We start from the raw sequence: 21,013 nt of genomic DNA, 5'->3' as shown, positions 1-21,013 counted from the left end.
GTCGATAGTTGCCACATGCAGCACTAGTCTTTACTCGTTAAACGTACAAGACGAAATTAAAAATGTCGAGAGTATTGAAAAATATGAACCATAAAGAATGGGAACAAACAATTTTTCAAAATATTAATATTTTTCGAGAAAACGAGTGCCTTGTACATCAGCGGTATTTGTCGTATACCTAACCAAATATATTATACCGATACATTTGTACCGTAGGACCATCCCTAGCCTTCGACCCTTGTACATCTATACATTTTATAAATTCTATGTAAACTGTGTGACGGCGACTTGCACCGCACCTTTCGACATTTTTTTACGTGCCTAGGTATAATAAATAATAGTATAGCATTATACTGTATACGGTACATATACTATAATAATGCTGTTGTCATTGTAAGAGTAAGACCCTTGGTCGTTTTATCAGTGTTCACATGTACCTACCACCTGCCGACGCCGGTTGTGTTTGGTTGGCAGGTAATAACGCGTAGAACGGGGCCCGGCCGTCGCGCCGATAACCATGTATAATACAACCATAGTAACCATGATATGACGCGGTGGGGAGAGCCACGACGTTCGTAGCGCTGTACAGCCGCCTGCTTTCCACATGTCGCTATCGGCGTACGCCCCGCACCGCCGTCCGGCGCCTTCAATTTACATTTGTCATTCGGGCTTGTAGTACGTCGACGGCGGTTTATAAATATTGTTACTGTTAATGAAAAATACTAACACCTATGTCTTGTCCGGTTCGAGTTAATTAAACATTTTAACAATTTACTATTTAACGCGACCATGCCGCTAGAATTATTGTTCAGTCACATTGCCGTTTTGCCGTCAACGCCATACGTCTCGTCGGTGAGTACCAGTAGTTGTTACAAAGTTATTTTATACAAACCAAAAAAAAAAAAAAATGACATGCGATTCGGAAGCGTCTGATTAGTACTTAAGTTTTTCCCACTTGATTAGATTTCAAAATGACATAATATCGTCACTAGGTAATACTGTGTTTTTTTTTAATAATTCGTAGATAATGTGTTACCATTTATGATCCATGTCGTTTAATCGATGGCCTTGATTTGAGTATTGTCTTAACATAAAATAAATGACATCTGTTATTTGTAAATTGAGTTCCTTCAACTTTCATATTTTCCCATTCACGTGTTAGTTTTCTAAACACTGTGCTCGCCTAGCAATATATAAAGAATTAGTAGGTTCTATTATATATAATAATATATATATATATATATGTGTGTATCTGTAGATTGTTAGATTGGGCCCAACTGATTGTTTTTTCATCTAAATCCGCATTACATATGACCAAATTTATATCTGTATCAAAAAATTTGTTTAATTGATACATAAGTTGTTTAATTTTGGTCAATCCATAAATCATTATATATTTTATATATGTATAATGATATAACAATAATATATCATGGTTATTATTCTTACTATATACTATTACTAATTTCATATACTATAATCTTTAATACTAAACATAGTTTCTTACTGTTTTACTGTAAACTGGTAAATTACTGAGAGTATGAAAATCATTACAATTACTGATATTGTTTTTTGGATCATGTGTGTCAGTAGTGGCTGGTATTGTACAGTCAAAAAAAATATGAGTGTCTTCAAATACCTAGAATTAATATTACAATAACTCGCATAATAAATAGATAATTAATAAGAGGCTAATTGACAATAAACACTATTCGTACCCCCATTCATGGGAATTAGTTTGATATGCTGTGGTGTTACCTTTTATGATCCATGTCGTTTAATCGATAGCCATAAGATTTGAGTATTGTTTTAACATATATTAAATGGCATCTGTTATTTATGAATAAAATCCGTGTAAACTGTCACATTGTGTGATTGTAGATGACGGAATGTGGACTGTGTTGAGAATCCAATGATTGTTTAACAAAAGTGTCGGCAAAAACAAATTATGTTAACAAAAATCCTTTATCCTTTACGTTAAAATGTGTTTGTGTAAAGGGTGTTGAAGGTTATGTACATAACAATATGAACTGTAGATAACATAAGGACATCTCTTATCTTTATCTTTACCTTTGCACTTACAAGCTTAAATGTTAGACCTTTTAGTAATTACTAATTTACATTCTCCTCTTCTTAATTTTTTATTTAAATTTAGTATACCAGGATAATTTGGATACAAATAAGAAAAAATAAAAAATGTATCCTTTTTTAAATAAAATATATGATTAAATAAAGAAAATTACCTAGACGTTCTGTCACCTTGTGTAATTAATAATTTACTGTAAGTACTGTTTCCACTAGTACACCACAAAACATGAAAAATAAAATATAGTTATACAAAGAGGACTTACAGAAATACAATTTATTTTAAACTAATAATATACTTCTTTCTTTTTGACGAGCAAACTGGTTTCAAACTTGTTCAGTATTAACCGTAATATCTCTATGGACACTTGTTAAAATAATTTAAGAGGAACACAAAAGAAATAATAAAAACAATTGAAGTAATAATACAGTTAGTATTGTATTTAAGTTATAACAGTTAAACTAATAATAATAAAAATTATAAGTAAAATACATCATAGAAAAATGCATACATCTATAGATACAAGCATAATGACGATATACTAGCTGTATAACGAGTGTATCGCTTTGTCCACGTACAAACGTATTTATATCCTATACCTAGGTCAAGTCAATATCTATAAAATAATTTTCTAAGATTTCACATACATAAGTGACATACTAAATTAGACATATTACACTGGCTTAGAATATTAATTATATTTCAACAAAACTTAATAGAGCTAGGCTGTCCTGTAAAATTCCATAAAAATGTCTTGACCCGTTTTAATGTAGAAAAAGTTTGTTCGAAAGTCGCTGTAGAAACTGGCAGTGTTGATAGTACTTTTAATAAAATATCAATATTTAGAAAAAGTTCACAATTTCAATATATGATTCAATTTCTAATTTACCCAATGCTAATTAGGTATTCATGCCGATAATTACAGACTCACTAAACACCTAGGCGGCCAAATATACTCTATTTTTTTCAAATGGCCCAGGATGTATGTGAGTAAGCTTAGGAGCCAATCTTATTTTAAGTTGACTCTCTTCATTATAAAATTGTTCGAGGTAGATACTGTCAGTAATTTCATCACGAATTTTTAAATAATGTTTGAAAAACATATTTCTTGTTGATTTTATCAAGTGTAGAGGATCAAATATATACATAATTTTATTGCTATCAACTATAAAATAAGTAAAAAATATCAAAATTTTAAACTGATAGTACTAAATAATTTTTCTTGAGTACCTAATGTATTTGAGTAAAAAATATTTAATACATATATAAGTATAAATTAACTATAATTTCTTTGACTAAAGGAAATGGAAAAAAGTATATTATATAACATAGTTGATGTTTTAAACTAAGTAACCAAAATGTAAATTATTAGTTTAAATTTTAGCAGAGTTTGTAAATGAAGTTGTTCGATAATTATAATCAGAAGTACCTAATCATATATATTGTATTCTATTAATTATCTCGATCAGTTAGAAATATCATTTGATATTTCTATTGTTTAATGCAAAAAATAAGAAAATGAATTGTACTTAAGTTAGAATTATAATTTGAATTAGTTTGAAATTAATGTTTGTTTTTCTTAACTGTGTTTTAAAAACTGAACATTATTTTTAGTCATTTAATATAGTACAACTAAAAACAAATAACGACTGTTAATTATAATAATAGTCAACAATTCATGCTGCTAGATAATTCTCATTAAAAAAAAAAAACTACCATAACGTAGCACATAATTTAATCTCCATATGTTTGGAATGTATGCTCAGAAAATAACATGAATTGTTGTCAATGATAACAAAAAGTGGGCAGTATTTTGGCAATATGGACATAACGCCACGTGAAGAGTACGCACTTTTTAAATATTTTGCATGTCGATTTGGCTACGACTAAAATTAGGCGGACAGTATTTTGGTAATATAGACATATTGTCATATCAAAAATACACGCTTTAAAAAATTGCCTTTGACTATGACAACATTGTCAACAACAGAATAATCAAAACTTTTGTTTTGTTACTGTTACGTTATGGGTATGATATAATGTCATGTATACAACTTCTGAAACTATGAAATTGAGAAATGGTTAAAAAAAAATCTTTATAATATAATGTTATATATATTTATTAAAGACAGTAACAAAGTTCAATATCAAATTTCATTTTGGTGTAACTAAGAGTTTATTGAGTGATAAAAGAAATATATATATATATATATATTAGCGGCATTACAGTAATTGTAGTAGTTTGTTATAAAACATATAGTTCAGTTTCAAATATCAACTAAGTACAATACTATAATGATAACAAATTAAAAAACAAATTATTGAAAATAAGGTTTTTATATTATCGACAACTTCATTTAGAAAATAATTAACACATAAGAATACAAATTCTAGGTTTATAGGTTTTGTGTTTAAAGCATTGACTTTTATTTTATATATTTTTTTTTACCTACAGGCATAATCATAACCACACAAATATTATATATTATTGTGTACATGGATATGTTTATATAATTAAATACCTCTATTCACAATTATCAAAACAATTATCTATAATTTAACAATAATACAAATAAGGAAAAAAATTAAATTACCAATTAACAATAATACAAGAATAGTAATAAAAAGAGAATAAGATTGAACATGATTTGGTTTTATATAAGTAGTTTTCAGATTAATTAAATCATGCAAATTTTGTATTGTTATATAATCAGAAATAATTGTGATAGGAAAATTGGATAAGGAATTATCTGTGTGTGTTAACATATCTGTAATAGGAATTACATCGGTATAATAATCATGAAATAAGGGAGTAGGAAGTAGGATATTGTTATGTCCATAAGCTGTACAAGACTCATTGAGAGTTAAAAGTCCTACACCCTCAATAGTAGCTGTAATTCTTTCTGTCACGTTTTCACACGTAATGGGAAGGAAATCCAATGGTGTAACGAACAGCCATTGATTTTTTGAATGCAATTTGTGAAAAATAGAATAGGATAGATTCAGATATTGGATATGGCAATTATTAGGAAAAACTCTTGTTGGATTCTAAAATAGTGTTATTTCACATGTAGGTTTTAAATTAGTTGGATGAAGAGTTTGAATTTCAGGACATAAAAGAAAAGATTTGGAAGTCTTACATTTAAATAAATCTAAATCAGAATAACTGGTATAGTATTCATATGATCGACTAATTGCTAAATAAGTAGAAGATGGTTTTTGACATAAACATACATTTTGTTATTATATAATTTAACTGGTTTAGCCAAAACAGAATACAAAGTGTGTTTGGTAAACTAAAGGTAATTTCATTAATAATACAATCAAAATACAATACAATTGTTTGAAAAAATGCTTATGTCTGACAATTACACTAGTTCACCTAAGTCCTGATCATTAATATCAACTGGTAAGTCTGTTCCTGGTGGAAGAGAGACTAATATCTTTTAGATTAATGATTAAGTCCTGTTTATTTAATACATACGGATGTATGTGCCCTGTTGTAGCGTAGTGTACTACATCTGCTAAAATAGTTGTATTATGCATGTATGCATTTAGAATTAATTTGACATGTGTATTATGATTTCCCATAATATTTGAAAATGTGTCTTCAGATGTACCCGATATATTTGCAATAGAGGTTGTTAAGAAAGATAGAGAATCGTTAAGAAAAGTTTGTTCTTTTTGTAGTAATTTAATAACTTTAGTCTGTCTATTAACCAGTTTTAATGTATTTAAATTTTGACTTTCTAGAGTAGAGATATACATATTGTGTTTTTTTAATTTTTTTTATTTTACATCAGAAATATACAATCTGTACAATGAGCACAATAAGCATATATGATAAAAGTAGAGATAAATTACAGACCAACATGTTACTGTAATAATAGGAAAAAAATAATTAAACAGGCGTGGAAGAAAGGATATTTTTTTATTAGAAAGATGGATGGATCATAAGTTTAATACTTGTTATGTGAGATTTATGCATATGTTGTTAGTTAGTCCTATCTCCCTATTAATTTCTATTATTACTTTAAAATTGTTATTATATTAAATTTTGCACTTACCTTGTTCTGGTCCAGCGATGCAGAAGAGTATCTTTGGTATTAAATATGCCGATTAAACTAACACTATTAAATAACGTATTGTCGTATAACTCTACACTTATCGTCCTTATAAGGTAACGATGTTTCTTACCGATTCGATTTATGTGTATTTATGCAAATTCACCTATATTAATTATGATCATATATATAAGTTTTTTAGGATTTAATATTTAGCTGTATTATCAAGGACTTAACGGCTTTCGAAGTCCATAGGGGTCAAGACTGTACAGCCGTCTCTCTAATCTAGTGACTGTATTGATTTGCCCAGCTATGACATAAGTCGATTATCACCACGTTCAACCGTACTGTACACCAGATCGTTGACTCTAGACACTTTAATAAGCTATGTTAACCTGCTTTCTGATTAGACGGCACACAATATTCTGTTGAGACACAAGGCTGTAAAAGCTTCCGAAGTATTTATGCGCAAGACTGCTAATGCTTTCAAGGCAACAGAATACTCAAGGCTGCTAAGACTTCCAAGACATCTACTGTCGATATATTGTTGCTTTTAACCAGACTGCGATTGTTTAAATAAAAGAAAAATAAATAAATATACGGAAGGAGAGAAGTTAAATAAATAACAACTCTCGATTTTGTGCTGATAAAATAATTTGCATAAACACTAAATAGAAACTTTATAAAATATAATTTAAACTGAGAAGAAGGATCATTCGGCAAAGCCTAACTTCTTCAACTAGGAAGTTGTAGAGAAGTCAAGCCATGTGCGAAGACTGGACGACGAATGCCTTGTTTCAGGCGGTTTTATGTGGTAAGAAGTGGGTGTGGCTTCTTTGTCAATTATATTTATACATGTTATATATTTGTCTTATAAAGTGCGGTATGTTCTTATAGTTAATTCATGTATGATTATGAACTAAGTTTGACAAACATTGTTAATAATATATTACACTACCTTACCATCACTAGAGAGATGATTACTGCCCTCACACAAACTTTCAGATTTTAAAACTGTTTGGTTAAGTGTAATCGAATCTTGTATAAAAGATTGTGTATTAAAGTATGCTGCCAGCGTCCATGTAGACGTAACAACCTTTACTGTACCCCTATTTTCGAAAAAAATTCCTGACGGCTGCGAGAGAGGTCTTGTAATGAATACTTGTTTTGTGACTTTGATACACATAAAATGGACCAAAATCTGAAAATTATGTCAAGTGATAATTAGAATTTTATAAAATGACTCGTAGTTTATTTATTAAAGAGTGAAATGATATTTTACGAATAATCTTATCCATAATGCACTTGGTAAGGCAAACGTCCAGTGATCCCCAAAAGGTCTAATATGTGACGATCATACTCCCCACACCAAGTGACAATTATGCTATTACCTGGGTTATAATTAACATAAGATTAGATATAGCTTCTGAAACTAAAATGAGATTGTCTTTGTTGAGGTATGTGAATTCGAAATCAATGATAGTGAAATTGATATCCGGTTTGAAAAAAAAACAACCAAATGACTATATATAAAAATATTCTGTTTTATTGATTAAAGAAAACTATTCGGACCATTTGTGAGTTTAAAAAAAAATTTTAAACAGTCCTGCAGATGTTAGTTCTTCAAAGACTGTTAACTCCGTTATGCTCTAAGTGTTTCTTCCGAAAATTTTGGTCAATTTCCTTTTAATTGTTATTACTTTCTCTATTAACTCATTACCGAGTCGAATGGGAATGCGACTGAATCATTAAAAAAAAATGTAAATTAGACGAATGATATATTCATAAAAACCTCGACTAAGACTGCTTATAGTATGTAAAACTAAACGATAGGAAAAAAATATTTATATATTGTGAGAGAGAATAAACGAGAAAAAAAAAAATATATATATATACTATTAATGTTTAACAACGTTTTTAGTCGTAAAAACGTTTTAAATTATTGACGTGGACACGTTTGTCCCGTCTACCTTGTCGAATTGTGACATTTTTATGATTATGTATTTCGATTATAGTAAAAGGCCCCACCCAATTGTCTGCTAACGAGTAAGCTTTAGATTGGTTTTTAATTAAAAATTTTTGGCCTACTTGAAATACTTGTTCTCTCGCTTTTTTATCATAATACGATTTATTACGGTGTTTAGATTGTATAATATTCTCGTTTGCGATTTTATGCGTCTCTTGCATTTTCCGTTTTAAATCCGTGACATAGTCATCAAAAGTATACATAGGGTCTGGATCCCTATAAAATACTGAAGGAATAACTGGTCGTCGGCCGTATAGGAGTTCGAATGGTTAGGAAGTCATTGCGAAAATTTCAATTGTTTTATAAATTTTATTTAGCTTAGGTAATTGTCTATCCCATAAATGAGATATGAAGAAAAGAAAAAAATTCTGTCTGGCAGCATAGCTTTACAATATCTTGCTTAGTTAAGTTTTTATTGAGACCAATTTGATAATTAGTTAAGAAAATTTGATTTAATTTTTTTGGTATTGTGAATTTCATTGAAAATATGGAGTTTGTCTGAATTTTCCGCATAAATGATCGTGATCAGCTACTTTTTGATTGGAATCCGTAAAACTACAATGACAGATTTCACAACTTATGGCAGCTGCACGCCTCTGAGCTTGTACATCATTAAATTTAATTTCTGTATTCGTCTGAAGTAGCACGCTTATAGTTGTCGCCACTTCAACGATTGCTTCCACAAAGCGTTTCGCTACTTCTACGGAATCTATTGTTTGCGATCCACGAAAACATATGGGTGTTAGAGGAATATTGTACTGTTTTTAAAGTTCTATAGGAATATTATCTGCAGCCTTTACATAAAATCCATATGACATTAATTTATGTTCGTCGATAATATTAGTGTTTCCGCCTTTGCTACCTGAATTATCGGGTTTGATCAAGAGAGCTTTAAAATCCGCGTACACGGCAAACGGATGTTGAACTATTTTGCCTCAAGCTTCGAATTTTAATGTTGAACCTGCTTCAGACATTACCGGAAAAATGATTTTATGTTTATTACAAATTTGATTGTGTTGATCGAGCGCTATAACCTCATTGAGATTGTACATTTTTTCTAATTTTCTATAATTTTCACCAATATGATTTTTATTCCTCGAAGACACGTGCTTTGATTAAATGGCCCATTTGAAACATTCATTGTCCTTCATGTTCATAGGATTAATGACTGCTTTTTTTCTTATAATATCTTTCGGTAGATATATGTTAAGTGTTGCCATATATTATCTGTGTTAAATTTTCCTATTTTTATAGCTAATAATCTGACAGATAATAAGTTGGCATAATTTATATACGTTAGTGTCATGGCGAAAATCTCAATTAATTTGTAAATTTTTGTAAAGTTTGATAAATATTTTCTGTCCCACAGATGACAGGTAAAAAATAGAAAAAATTCTGTTTGACAACATATGTTAAGGATTTTTTTTATGGAGAATCTTTTTGATATGCCTATTTGAAGGTTTTCATCAATTATACGAGCTAGAGAATTAATGGAGTGAACTTTATTATCCAAGTTGAAGAAGAAAAGGTTGTGTTTATCGTCACAGAAATGTATGTTAGTAGTGTGTATTGCAAAGAGTGAATTTTTATTAAATAGATTTTGTTTTGTTTCTGATTTAAGTATATACTCCAATTTCCTTATATTTATATCTTGTCTTGAGTAAGAGAAGTTGCTAATTGGTGGTGTTCCGCGGTTTTGTGCGGGATTAGTTAATTGAGAAGTAATTGGACCGTTATGTTGAGATATTAAGAAAGGATTGCCTGTTGCACACCAATAATATGTATCATAAAATCCACTAATTTGTGATCTATTTTTAAAGTATTAAAGCGTATTGAATATATGCGCGTTAATCATTTTGATTGATAATGAGAGTATCATAAAATTAATTTAAAAAATGTTTGAAGACAGTTGGACGAGCAATATGGTTACCGTGCTGTGATTTAAGTTTATTTTTTGTGGTTGATCTTGGAATTTTGTAGTGTTTGGCAGCTTCGCGTTGGCTCATTTGTTTCGACTTTATGGCTCCTTGGCATGCCTCCAACACTTCCGCCTTGTAATTTTGATAAGACCTCGTACCTCATTTTCGTACTGCATTCCGCGGCATGGTGGTCTGTTAAGAAAACAGGACGAGACAGATGAGAGGCCCTACAAATTAAGTACCTAGAGGGACTACATCAAGTTTATCAATGCCAAAAGAAATCGCAATTTCCATAAGTCCATCATGCCTTTTGTTTTTATTTTTGTATAGTGAATTAGTTGGGTGCCACAAAAAACTTCGATTACGATACATTTCAATAAAAGAAATTTTTTGTTCATCACTCCAATTCATCATGAATTAATGATAAAGTTAAATTAATAAAACTTAAAACCAAATAAATGCACTCAACAAAACTAACTAGAGTGAAAAGGTTTTCATAAGTTTTTGTTATAAGATAACATTATCAACAGTTAAGATAGCATTACAAAAGTTATATGATAACATTTGTTAAAAAGTATACGATAACATCAGCTGTAGCTTACAGTATTTTTTCTTTGTACAGAATATATTATACATTAACAGAAATACTATTATGTATAATAATATAATAAAACAATTACAATGATAATAATACTGATAACAATAATATGACATAATTACATTTGTATATATAGAGAAAATCTACACCGGCCCCGCATGACATTGAAATCTACACACCTAATATTGGATAGGGTTCAGAAATTGGGATAAAATAATTAAAATAAGCCCTGACTATTTCTGGTTTTAGGGTAAGGTTAGGGTTTGTGTCATGTATCATATTAAGATCTGTCAAGTTTACCCAGACCTCCAGTCTGGCCCCGCAAATTTCACATTTTTTTAAGTTTATTAAGTCCAATATTAGGTGCGCTGTTCGGAAAAGTTGTTTCCATGTGGCAACCCGTTCAAGGTCCCCTTCTGAAGTAATTGCAAACATAGTAATTTCTTCTCGTAGTCCTCTCCTCTAAATTTATACTGCGAACAGACCTGGGGCTGTACCCTCCCCCCTCATAGTTTAGAGGCCTTTTTCTTTTTCTTTACTATCGTCAAATATATCATGCAAATACCCCTCATTATCCAAGATTGCTTCCGGCTCGCCAAACTGTTCGATTTTATCTCTCGATCAGTTTGATCGACTTCTATGTCCAATAACTCGTACTCGCCTGCAGTAGTTTTGTTAACAAAGTAATTTGGCGGCATCTTTGACTTCGTAGATATTGTATTTGAACTGCTAACAATTCAAACTTAATTTCAATAATTCAATTAATATTTTTAAAATAAATATGTCGTAATACGAATGTGGGTAGAAGTTGGGATAAGAGTTGGGATTCCTCGAAGACACGTGCTTTGCTAAAATGGCCCATTTGAAACATTCATTGTCCTTCATGTTCATAGGATTAATGACTGCTTTTTTTCTTATAATATCTTTCGGTAGATATATATGAGATGACGCCCGTAACGGGGTAAATACATGCACACCCAGAAGTAAATCATCAATTGTCTGAAGGGAATAGCCAGAGCCCTTAGCAACATACTCATCTTCTTAAAGGCTTCTTAAAGGTTGAGCAATGTGTGTTGTGTTTGGTAGTAAGCAGATGAACTTTATATTATGTGTTTTACATAACGACAGCACACGTTCATTGATGTGGGACGCCAAATTATCCCCTATTAAAGCTCAAGGTCCGCCACAATTATTGGAATTAAACGACTCCTATTCAATTTAATTTGTGCTGTCATATTTGTTTCTATTTTCTCAACTATAGAATCTTGTTTATGGTCAAGTATTGATAAAAAATGGTCAGCATCTAGTATAGAAGATAGATGATAGTTCAATTGGGAATGATTTTGAAACGTCTAAAGTTAAAAAGAGTATGTTATTCTACTGTTAATTACAGAAAATATAATCATTTTAAAAATAGTTAGGTAATTACATAGAAAATAACTTAGTAAAAAAATATACCTATGAACTAGGTAATATGTTAAGTACAAGTTATAAGTTACAAGTTTTAGTTATAAAACTTAATGCATGTGTTTATTTTATTTTTTTACTAAACCATTTTCTGTTATAATTATTGTAATAGTTAAATCATTTAACACCTCTTGCTTTTTTCCAATTTGTGAAAGCAGTTGAAACAAAATGCCCCAGAGGTTGACTTCCTACTCCACCATGTTTAGCAAATAGGTAGCAAACAGTACTTGCAAAAATCTCCTTGTTTAGTCTCCGAGTAAGCAAGCCCAATTAAATTCTGCAAACCATTTATATTGAAATTTCAGACCTCTTGCTTTATATTTTTCCAATAATGGAAACTCATAGCTTATATTGATAAGTTTTAGGTATTATATACCTAATACTTTCAAGAATTATATGCACATGCACTACTAAAGCTATATAACCTTACCTGATTTGTCACATAAAAGTGCATGGATGCTATAGTGTATTCTAAATACATTTGAAAGCGTATATATTTTTTATAATATAATAACTATATCCTTTATATTTAAATCTCGTGAGTTTTGTGCATATGATATTTTTCTTCTGAGCGTCATTTATAAGATAATGAGCTCATATTTGTCATAAGCTGTATTTTTTTTTTGATGTGCAATTGTGCTTCGCATGTATCTTTATGTGTATGGTGTAGTTTTGTTAAGTAAATATTAATTGTTTAAATATTTCTTTTCCTTACTTTCATCAAATTATACTGTAGCAGGTTTTGATTTGCCGTGTTAATATATATATATATTTTTTTTTTTTGTTTAAGTTAGGTGTAATTAAATAAAGTTTGATAATAAAATTAATTAGTTGAAATATATGTTAATATTAACTTGTAATTTGTGATTTAAATATAATGTTTTATTAAAGTGGGTGAAGTTAATAGTGTAAAGTATGTTTTATTTGTGACTTAATATTGCGTGCTTTGTGTCTTTTTTTAGATAAAATTAAAGTTTAAAAGGAGTCGGTATAATAATATTAGTTCATAATTTTGCCAACCCATTTGGTTTATAATATTTTGTGCTTCATTAATTATATTAAATATTACAGTGAGCGGAGAATTTGTGGATGAAAGTAAATAAATGTTCCCGAGTTCGTTAGGGACCGATTGAGTGTTCTCAAAGTCGTTGGTTTTATAGGGAGTTAGTATGAGAGAACTGTTAAATATTTCATTTTGTATTATGGCTTCTTGTGGAATTGATGGGTGACTGAGACAGTGTGTATTATGGAAGTGCATGAGTGTGCGTACGATTATGGGGTGTAAATTATTTTTTTAAAAATAATTATATATTCTGTGATAGTTTCTGTTCCAATCAAAAAATAAATATTCATTACATTGGTTTCTTTCTAATAAGTGTTGCGATATATTATCCGTGTTAAATTTTCCTATTTTTATAGCTAATAATCTGACAGATAATAAGTTGGCATAATTTATATACGTTAGTGTCATAACGAAAATCTTAATTAATAATTGAATATTTGATTTAGATGTTTGATAGTTTGATTTTGATTTTTTTTTGTCTTATTGTTTTGATGTTATGAAAGTAATGGAGTATTTGATTAATTATTTAGATTAATTTAGAAGAATAGGTGTTCTACTGTATTATCTAAGTATGATTCTAGTTTGTCTAATCCTATTCTATTGATTAAGTATTTAAAAATGCAGTGTGTCATTGTAGTATCAATTTCTGGAAAGTGGGCGGGACCAATATTTATATGTTGGTTACAAATCATGCTGTGAGCTTCTTTTAAGTTGAGTAATCGTCCTGATTTGTTAAAGTGGCCTAGTGTTGTGTAAGTTATTATCTTTTTTGTGGTCATATCTTTTAGTATGAGATCAAAAATGCCATTGTTTTTTGTGTCATATACCGTTATTTCTAGATATTTGTGAATAATACCTAATGGTTGTAGAATTGTCTGTCTTGTCCATGTGGCCATTCCATAATACTATTATGAGTGTATGAGTGTTACTATATATATAATTGTTTATGTGTGCAGAATTTAGTGTTTCGTAGTCCGTTGTAATTGCTATATTTAGTTGTTCAGTGAATGCTTTTATTCTGTCTTGGGGTATGTGTTTTGACATATGTTTTAATAGTGGAACTATTTGTTTAAAAGGTAGATATGATGGCTGTGATTTTAGTATTAATGGTTTGCCTCTTAATTTGCCTATTGTGTGTTGTGAGAGTGCTAATTGTACTGCTCCGGATACTAATAAATGCGTCATTAGCAGGGGGGTGAAGTATGAAATGTTTCCTAGGATAATAATTCAAGCGTACAATTGTATGGTATGAGTCAGCATATGTTATGTGTCCTGTTTTATTTTAGTATATCCGTTTATACTTTTATAAAATATTGTATTTGAAATAATATACAAATAGTTGTGTGCGATATTATTATTTGTGCATACAATTTATCTTAGAATATAATATATTTTTGATTAGTGCAAATATTGAATTTAGTGCATATAATCTGATCATATATAAAGGTATTTTTAGTGCATACAATTTAATTATAAAATGTGTTATGTATTATGATATTACGTGTAAATGATTTAGTACATACAATATAATCATTACAAAGTGCCACTTTCGAATTTTGGACACGTCCCCGTGGCCTAATATAAAATATGTTTATTAAAAAAAGTGCTATTGAGGATTTAAATATTGCAATCTTTTTTTTACATTTCTTTTGCAATTAGGCTTAGCCTTCTTTTTTTTATGTCTTCTTAATCCTTTTTTTTTTTATTTTAGAAAGATTTTGTTTGTTTTTCAAAGTCTTAAAATTTACCGTTAAATTAGGTACCTGTGTAGGGTGTACTGTCGTCTGAATTATTTGTGGTTGTGGAGTTTGGAGAAAGAGTGTATTCTGTGCGATCTCCTCCTTATGTGTTGTTCTTATAAATGGCATCATGGCTTGGTTGATTGTTGGTGACTTGTTGGTTTCCAAGTGTCGCATTTTCCATTAAATTTGGCTCGCTGTCCCATGAATTTGTTAGCATTGGTTGGTTTCCGAATTTAACCGTCCATAATTTTTTTGTTTGATGTACATTTTCCTATTGTGTAAGGAAATTGATCAGGTCGAAGGTGATGTCTTCGTAAGTCCCTCTTCTTCCATCATATATGACCACACTCCGTGGACACATGGCAAGTGATTAGCATCCAATGATTTTTATCGAAGTTAAATGGGAAGAACAGATAATTTTTGAGGAATACGTCTTTGTTTTTTTTGATATGTTCAAATCCTTGGTCCAATAAGAAGTTGATGTGGAAGTAATAATTGTTATTGGTGTAGGCAATTATCAATTCCAAGTACTTCTCGATTGTATTTTCGGTATATAAGGATGTATTTGTTTCGAAAGACATGTTAGTATTAGTATAGTATTATTATAGTTGATGTTTGTGTATGTTCTGGCTCGCGGTAAGTCGAATACTGAAGTATTAGTAAATTGGATGGTCTTTTTTTTTTGAAATATATTTTTTGTATTTTGTCCTGGTGGTGAAATTTTTACTTAATTAATAGCTTGTGTTTCAGGGAGTGGGTAGTTTTTGTTATACGCCATTTGCTGTTTTATGCAGGTGAAGGAGATAAGATTGCCTTGTGGTTGGTTGTTTGATTTGATCCTTTGATGTTGTTTTCGTTTCCAGGTGTATTTAGAGTTGACAATACGCCCTTACAGGTTTGGTTAGCATTACAAATACAATGAAAAATAAATAAGCAAGATAAATAATTAATACACAATTGCCCCTTTGGCACAAAATAATAATAAATAACTCGCCTTCTTTAAAAAAATTAACTTTAATTGCTTCCCAGTTTATGATTAATTGGAAAAATTAGGTATGATAGTTAAAAAATAAAAATAATCACCAATATATTTATTCAAATTTATATTAAGTTTAAAAAAAACTGTTTTAAAGGTTTAATTTCGAAAATTGTGTGCCCAGTGCCCTAAGGCTTTTGATTTGTATCAACAAAAGTATTATTTTATACAATCTATTAAGAACAATTAATAATTAAGTTAGTTGCTTCCCAGTTTATGATTAATTGGCCAACTGCATAGTATAAGCTTCTCCGTCTTATTGAAATATGTGTAAGTACATTATTGAATTCTAACTGAACAAAATCAAAACATTCTTTTAATGACTGAACATTTTTTGCAATACCAGAAAATTCATTAAAAACTTAAATGACTAATGTTTCCACTTCATAAGACAATTTTGTCATGCAGTTTTTAGCTGCATTGTGTACAATACGAAAATTACGATTTGCTTTTATGACTGATGGTTGTAATTTTTGAAACACTGAACAATACAGTACTATACAACAACGAAAAAGGTTATTGCATTAATAATTTGGTAGAAAATTATATTAAGGTATATGATAAATCATTGGCAACATACATTTATTTATGAAAAATAAAATAACCGACCTTCTTATATGGCCGGTTTGATGCAAAACCGGCAGCTGGCCTAGATATTAAATAACCGATTAGGTCGGCTAAAAACCGGTCGGTTGGCAACCCTGGTTTTGATCCAGTTCTGTGTGTTTTGCTGCTCAGCAAATAATTTAGTGAAAAATGCCATGTCTTCAAATGATATAAGTGAGAAGTATCTGAGAAAAAATGTTATAGGTGGAAATGGCTCACTTGGAAATTATCTGTCCCGAAGAGTAGTAAAAACGATTTCTTTTGTAACAAGAGGCTTCGTTTCCCATCTAATATCTCTGTTATTCAAAGTACGGTATTAGGTTTGCTAGTTGGTAGAAAACACCTCATTCGAATATTTCTGCCTCGATGGAAACGGAGTCATCTCGCCCACGGAAGTTTTCCAAGAATGACCGTCAAAAAACCAAACACCGAAATTCCCGAGCGAAGAATGATGACATGTTCCGTCAGCGTATTGGCCAGAAAGTGGACTCCGATTACCGAGCTCAGCGAGATGCTAAATTTCAGTCCAAGTCGGAATCGGAATCGGCTGTTGCAGATAACCCACACAAATACTTTCAATATTTGGTTTCATCAGTTGTAAGGCAAATGTTTCCAAAAAGTCTGATCTTTTAGGTTTGTTGTCGATATTGTTATAAGTATACACATTTAAAGCATTTATACATGATATATTAATTAGATTAAAAAATATAGTAAGTGGCCAACGACGAGAATTTCTTGAAACATCATATAGACTACACATTTGATCTAATCTATCAACGCCATATTTGGTTTGGTTGTAAAATGTAATCATCTCTGGTTTTTGTTGATCGCCCGTGTCTTGATCGATTGAAGCGTCACTATGCAGAGTGAATAGCAATATAACTACTTTATTTTTTTTCGGGACATATGATGTGATTGTACAGTCATTTTGGAAAACAAATAATGACGAATTTATTTCCCTATCTTTTGAAATTGAAAAATCTTTTGGAATGCATGTTTTATTTTTTCTTAAAGTCCCCACTACTGTCAATTGTTTTTCAGATAATAAATATTTTACCACTGGAAGTGAAGTGAACCAATTATCCATGGTTATGTTCCTCCTAGTACCCTCCACTGGCTGAACCATTCTTTTGACAATACTTTCCGCATTATTATTCATTTTATAAGGGCCATCTGGTTGTTGTCCGGCATAAACCTCTAAATTGTACGTATATGCATTTTTTACGTCTACGAGAGCGAATATTTTTATTCCATAACGCGCAGGTTTATTTAGAATATATTGTCTGAACGAACATCTACCGCGGAAAGCAATTAATTGTTCATCTAATGTTAAATATTCGCTCGGAATAAAATTATTTTGAAAATGTTGGACTATAAGTTCAAAAAGTTCCCTTATAGGAGCCAATTTATCAATTTCCCTTCTTTCTGGACGGTTGGTAAAATCATCAAAACGCAAATTTCTTAATAAAAATCTAAAATGTTGAACATTCATTTTTTTTTCTGTTTGAATCGTAAACGGCCCCAGAACTCGCCTATTAAGCATTACTTTGGGGCCGCCTACATCGTTTATTGTGAAAATTACAACATACAATATAATACAATACAACATGCACATATAAATTATAACAAAACACAATACATCAATCAATCAAATATATAAAATAAATTTGCTTTTATCTCGTCTGGGACTTCTGCCCCGCGTCACAGACGCAGCCGGGCTTTACCTCCTGTCGTTGTCTGTGTGATCGTCGTCAGCTTCGTGGTAGGGCTACTGTTGAAGCTACCTTCCAGCCTTGGCCTTCCGGAACGCTTCGCATGCGCTGCTACCTGGATAGTGATCTTTTCTCTTAGACAGCTCCTCGCATAGTACACAGTGTTTGGGGGCCGTACAACCTCTAGCGAGATGGTCCGATCCCCCACATGACATACAGAGCTTGCTCCTGTCCTTACTGCTCTTGCAACCGGCCGCTTTGTGGCCGTAACCATGGCAGCGGAAACAGCGGTCCACGCGACGTTCTGCCAGACGAACACGACACGATATCCATCCGACTTTAATTCTACCCTTCTTGCATAAGTCTGTGGCTACTGCAACAGGCACCGCCACCAATGCCCTCTGCGTGCCCCCATATGAGGGCACGAGCCTTCGCACCGTAACATCTTCCATTTTAGCTCCGTCCCGACAGATGCCCGATATCACGTCGTCCGCGCTATCGTAGCATCCCACGCCTAAGACTTCCATGATAATGGGTCTAGCCGACTCTCGGATCACCGCGTCAGTGCCTAGAACCTTCTCTGCCTCTGCCTTCAGCTTCGCGGCTTTCTCGCCCTTCCGACGGTTAGGACAATTCGGCCTTCTTTGCTTCTCTTCATGCTCGTTATGGACACCTCAATAGCCGCAAGATTAACTCCTGCCGTTAGCATTTTGCCGACCACGGCTGGTCCCTCCGCTGGTGATCCAGCCACCGACGTCGTTGGTAACGCCATGAGGGTCAAATGCTATTACCACGTCGACCCTCTCCTCCGAGACCGTCTGGGTTAGGAGGTCCTGCGCAAGTCGGCAGTGGTTGAGGTTAATTTGCAGAAACCTCATGCACTGTCTCCCTACGCTCCCGATGTTGACTGGGAGTTCCGCTGCTCCCGGTCATCCTCGCTAACCCCTACGTCCTCGATTGTGACTGAGGGGGCTAGACGGTGGCGGCCCTCTTCACTCGAGTCGATACGCTTGGGTTGCTTGCCCCTGGCGATGGGCCCCTGGCAATCCTTGGCCATGTGGCCCGCCTCATGGCACCGGAAGCAGCACCCAGTGCGGTCCTGCCCTTTACATTCGGTGGCTATGTGGCCGCGTTGTAGGCACCTGAAGCACCTGGGTCCCCTGTCTTCGAGGACCCTGACACGACAGTTGCTCCAGCCGACTCTGATCTTCTTGGTCCTGGCCAATTGGACCGCCGATTTCATGGGGACTGCCATGTGGCTAAATCCGCCCCTGCCGGTTTCGCTTCGGGTGATCACCGGCAACGGTATTTCACCCTGGAGCTCTGCCGCCGGCCCTTCGCTCACGACTGATCTAATTGCCGCTTGCAAGTCCTCGGCCTCGACCCACTCCTGGACGTCTAGGATCAGGATCGACGCTTTCCTACTCGGTCTGCCGACCCTGATTTCCGATCCTAGTGCTCCCCTCAGCTTGGCGGCCACCTCGTCTGCTTGCGCGGGGGTGCATTTAAGCTGTAAAAGGACAGCGCCGTTGCGTGTGCGGGTGGAGCTATTGACGGTTACCCCGAGCGCAGACAAGTTAACGGCTGCAATAGCCTTCTTCATGGCCACACCATAGGACGTGCCGTCCGGTAGTGGTCCAATTACTATCGCCTCTGTCCTCGGTAGTTTCCTCTTCAGCTTCTCGGGGGTGGGGCCTCTTCTCTGGGGACCCATTCCATCAGGCCTTCTCCTGACCACCTCGCTCCACCGCTCGGTGGGCTCCACAAGCCTGACTCGCGGGTTATTCCGATTTGCAGCGACCGCGTTGGGCGAGACCGGGGCTCCTTGCTATTGCGGCGGTTGTTCTAGCTGGTTTTTAAGAGTGTCCTTCTCTTGTAGTCCTTTATTTCGTCCAGTTTTCTCGCAGTAATCCATCGTAACCTAACCTAACCTTTTTTTTATCGTGGTACCGCCAGGACGGGAGGAAGACCTTTGCTTCCGCTATGCTTCCCTCCCGACCAGACATCGTTTATTGATCAATTACAACTTTTATTTAACCGGTTCCCCGGTTGCACAATGATTTACAAGCACCGGAAAAAACAATTTAATGTATTTATTCTTCAGGATCCCTTTGCCTCAGCCTTTCCGCCTTCTCTCTTTCCGAAATCACTCGCTTGACGAAAGATGCCACCGCCATCCATACCGCTGCTGACCCAACCATTTTTTCCACTTGAGTATCAGGCTCCAACTCCTCTTCATCGATGTTGATCCGCAGCTCCCGCCTCCACCTTTCCCATGCGTCACAGCGAAAGATGGCATACTCAGCATCGTCTGGAACCATCCCGCACTGTGCACAGCCATCCACCTCAATCAACTTGAAGCGAAGGAGGTAACTTCCGAAACACCCGTGGCCCGTCAGCATCTGAGCTAAGTGGAAGTCCACCTCTCCATGCCTCCTGGTCGACCAAGCCTCAACGTCCGGAATCAGCCGATGGGTCCATCTTCCCTTTACGTCCGCATCCCACTGCGCTTGCCAACTTCGCAACAGCCGTCGCTTGCTCTCAGCTCGATCTTCACCGCGCCAAACACTGGCCCGCACATCCGCCAATAGTCGCAAAGGTGGCATACCAGCCACCACCCCTACCGCACCGTAAGACACAGTGCAATAGCAGCTCGCTACGCGCAGTGCCACGCGCCTGTGTACCGCCTCCATC

The 21,013-nt window shown here is 33.7% G+C and overlaps 1 protein-coding gene across 2 annotated transcripts in view; it reads left to right on the top strand.

The window, feature by feature from the left end:
- The first annotated feature begins 640 nt into the window (after positions 1-640).
- Positions 641-21,013, top strand: part of LOC126847612 (uncharacterized) — a 46,958-nt gene continuing 26,585 nt past the window's right edge. For both annotated transcript variants that reach the window (XR_007687101.1, XM_050587919.1), the window contains exon 1: positions 641-852. Coding sequence is in view for 1 of the 2 variants with exons in the window: in XM_050587919.1 (XP_050443876.1) it covers positions 790-852 (63 nt within the window). In the remaining variant the exon portion in view is untranslated. The remainder of the gene's footprint in view (positions 853-21,013) is intronic.

The sequence above is a fragment of the Adelges cooleyi genome, unplaced genomic scaffold (genome assembly GCF_023614345.1).
Source record: "Adelges cooleyi isolate 19-005CV unplaced genomic scaffold, UGA_ACOO_1.1 ACOO_flye_CR_arks_rails_tigmint_CR_PRNA_11, whole genome shotgun sequence".
In the NCBI taxonomy this organism is placed as follows: Eukaryota; Metazoa; Arthropoda; class Insecta; order Hemiptera; family Adelgidae; genus Adelges; species Adelges cooleyi.
The sequence above is the reverse complement of the archived record's forward strand: the minus strand, read 5'-3'. Positions and strand labels throughout refer to the sequence as shown.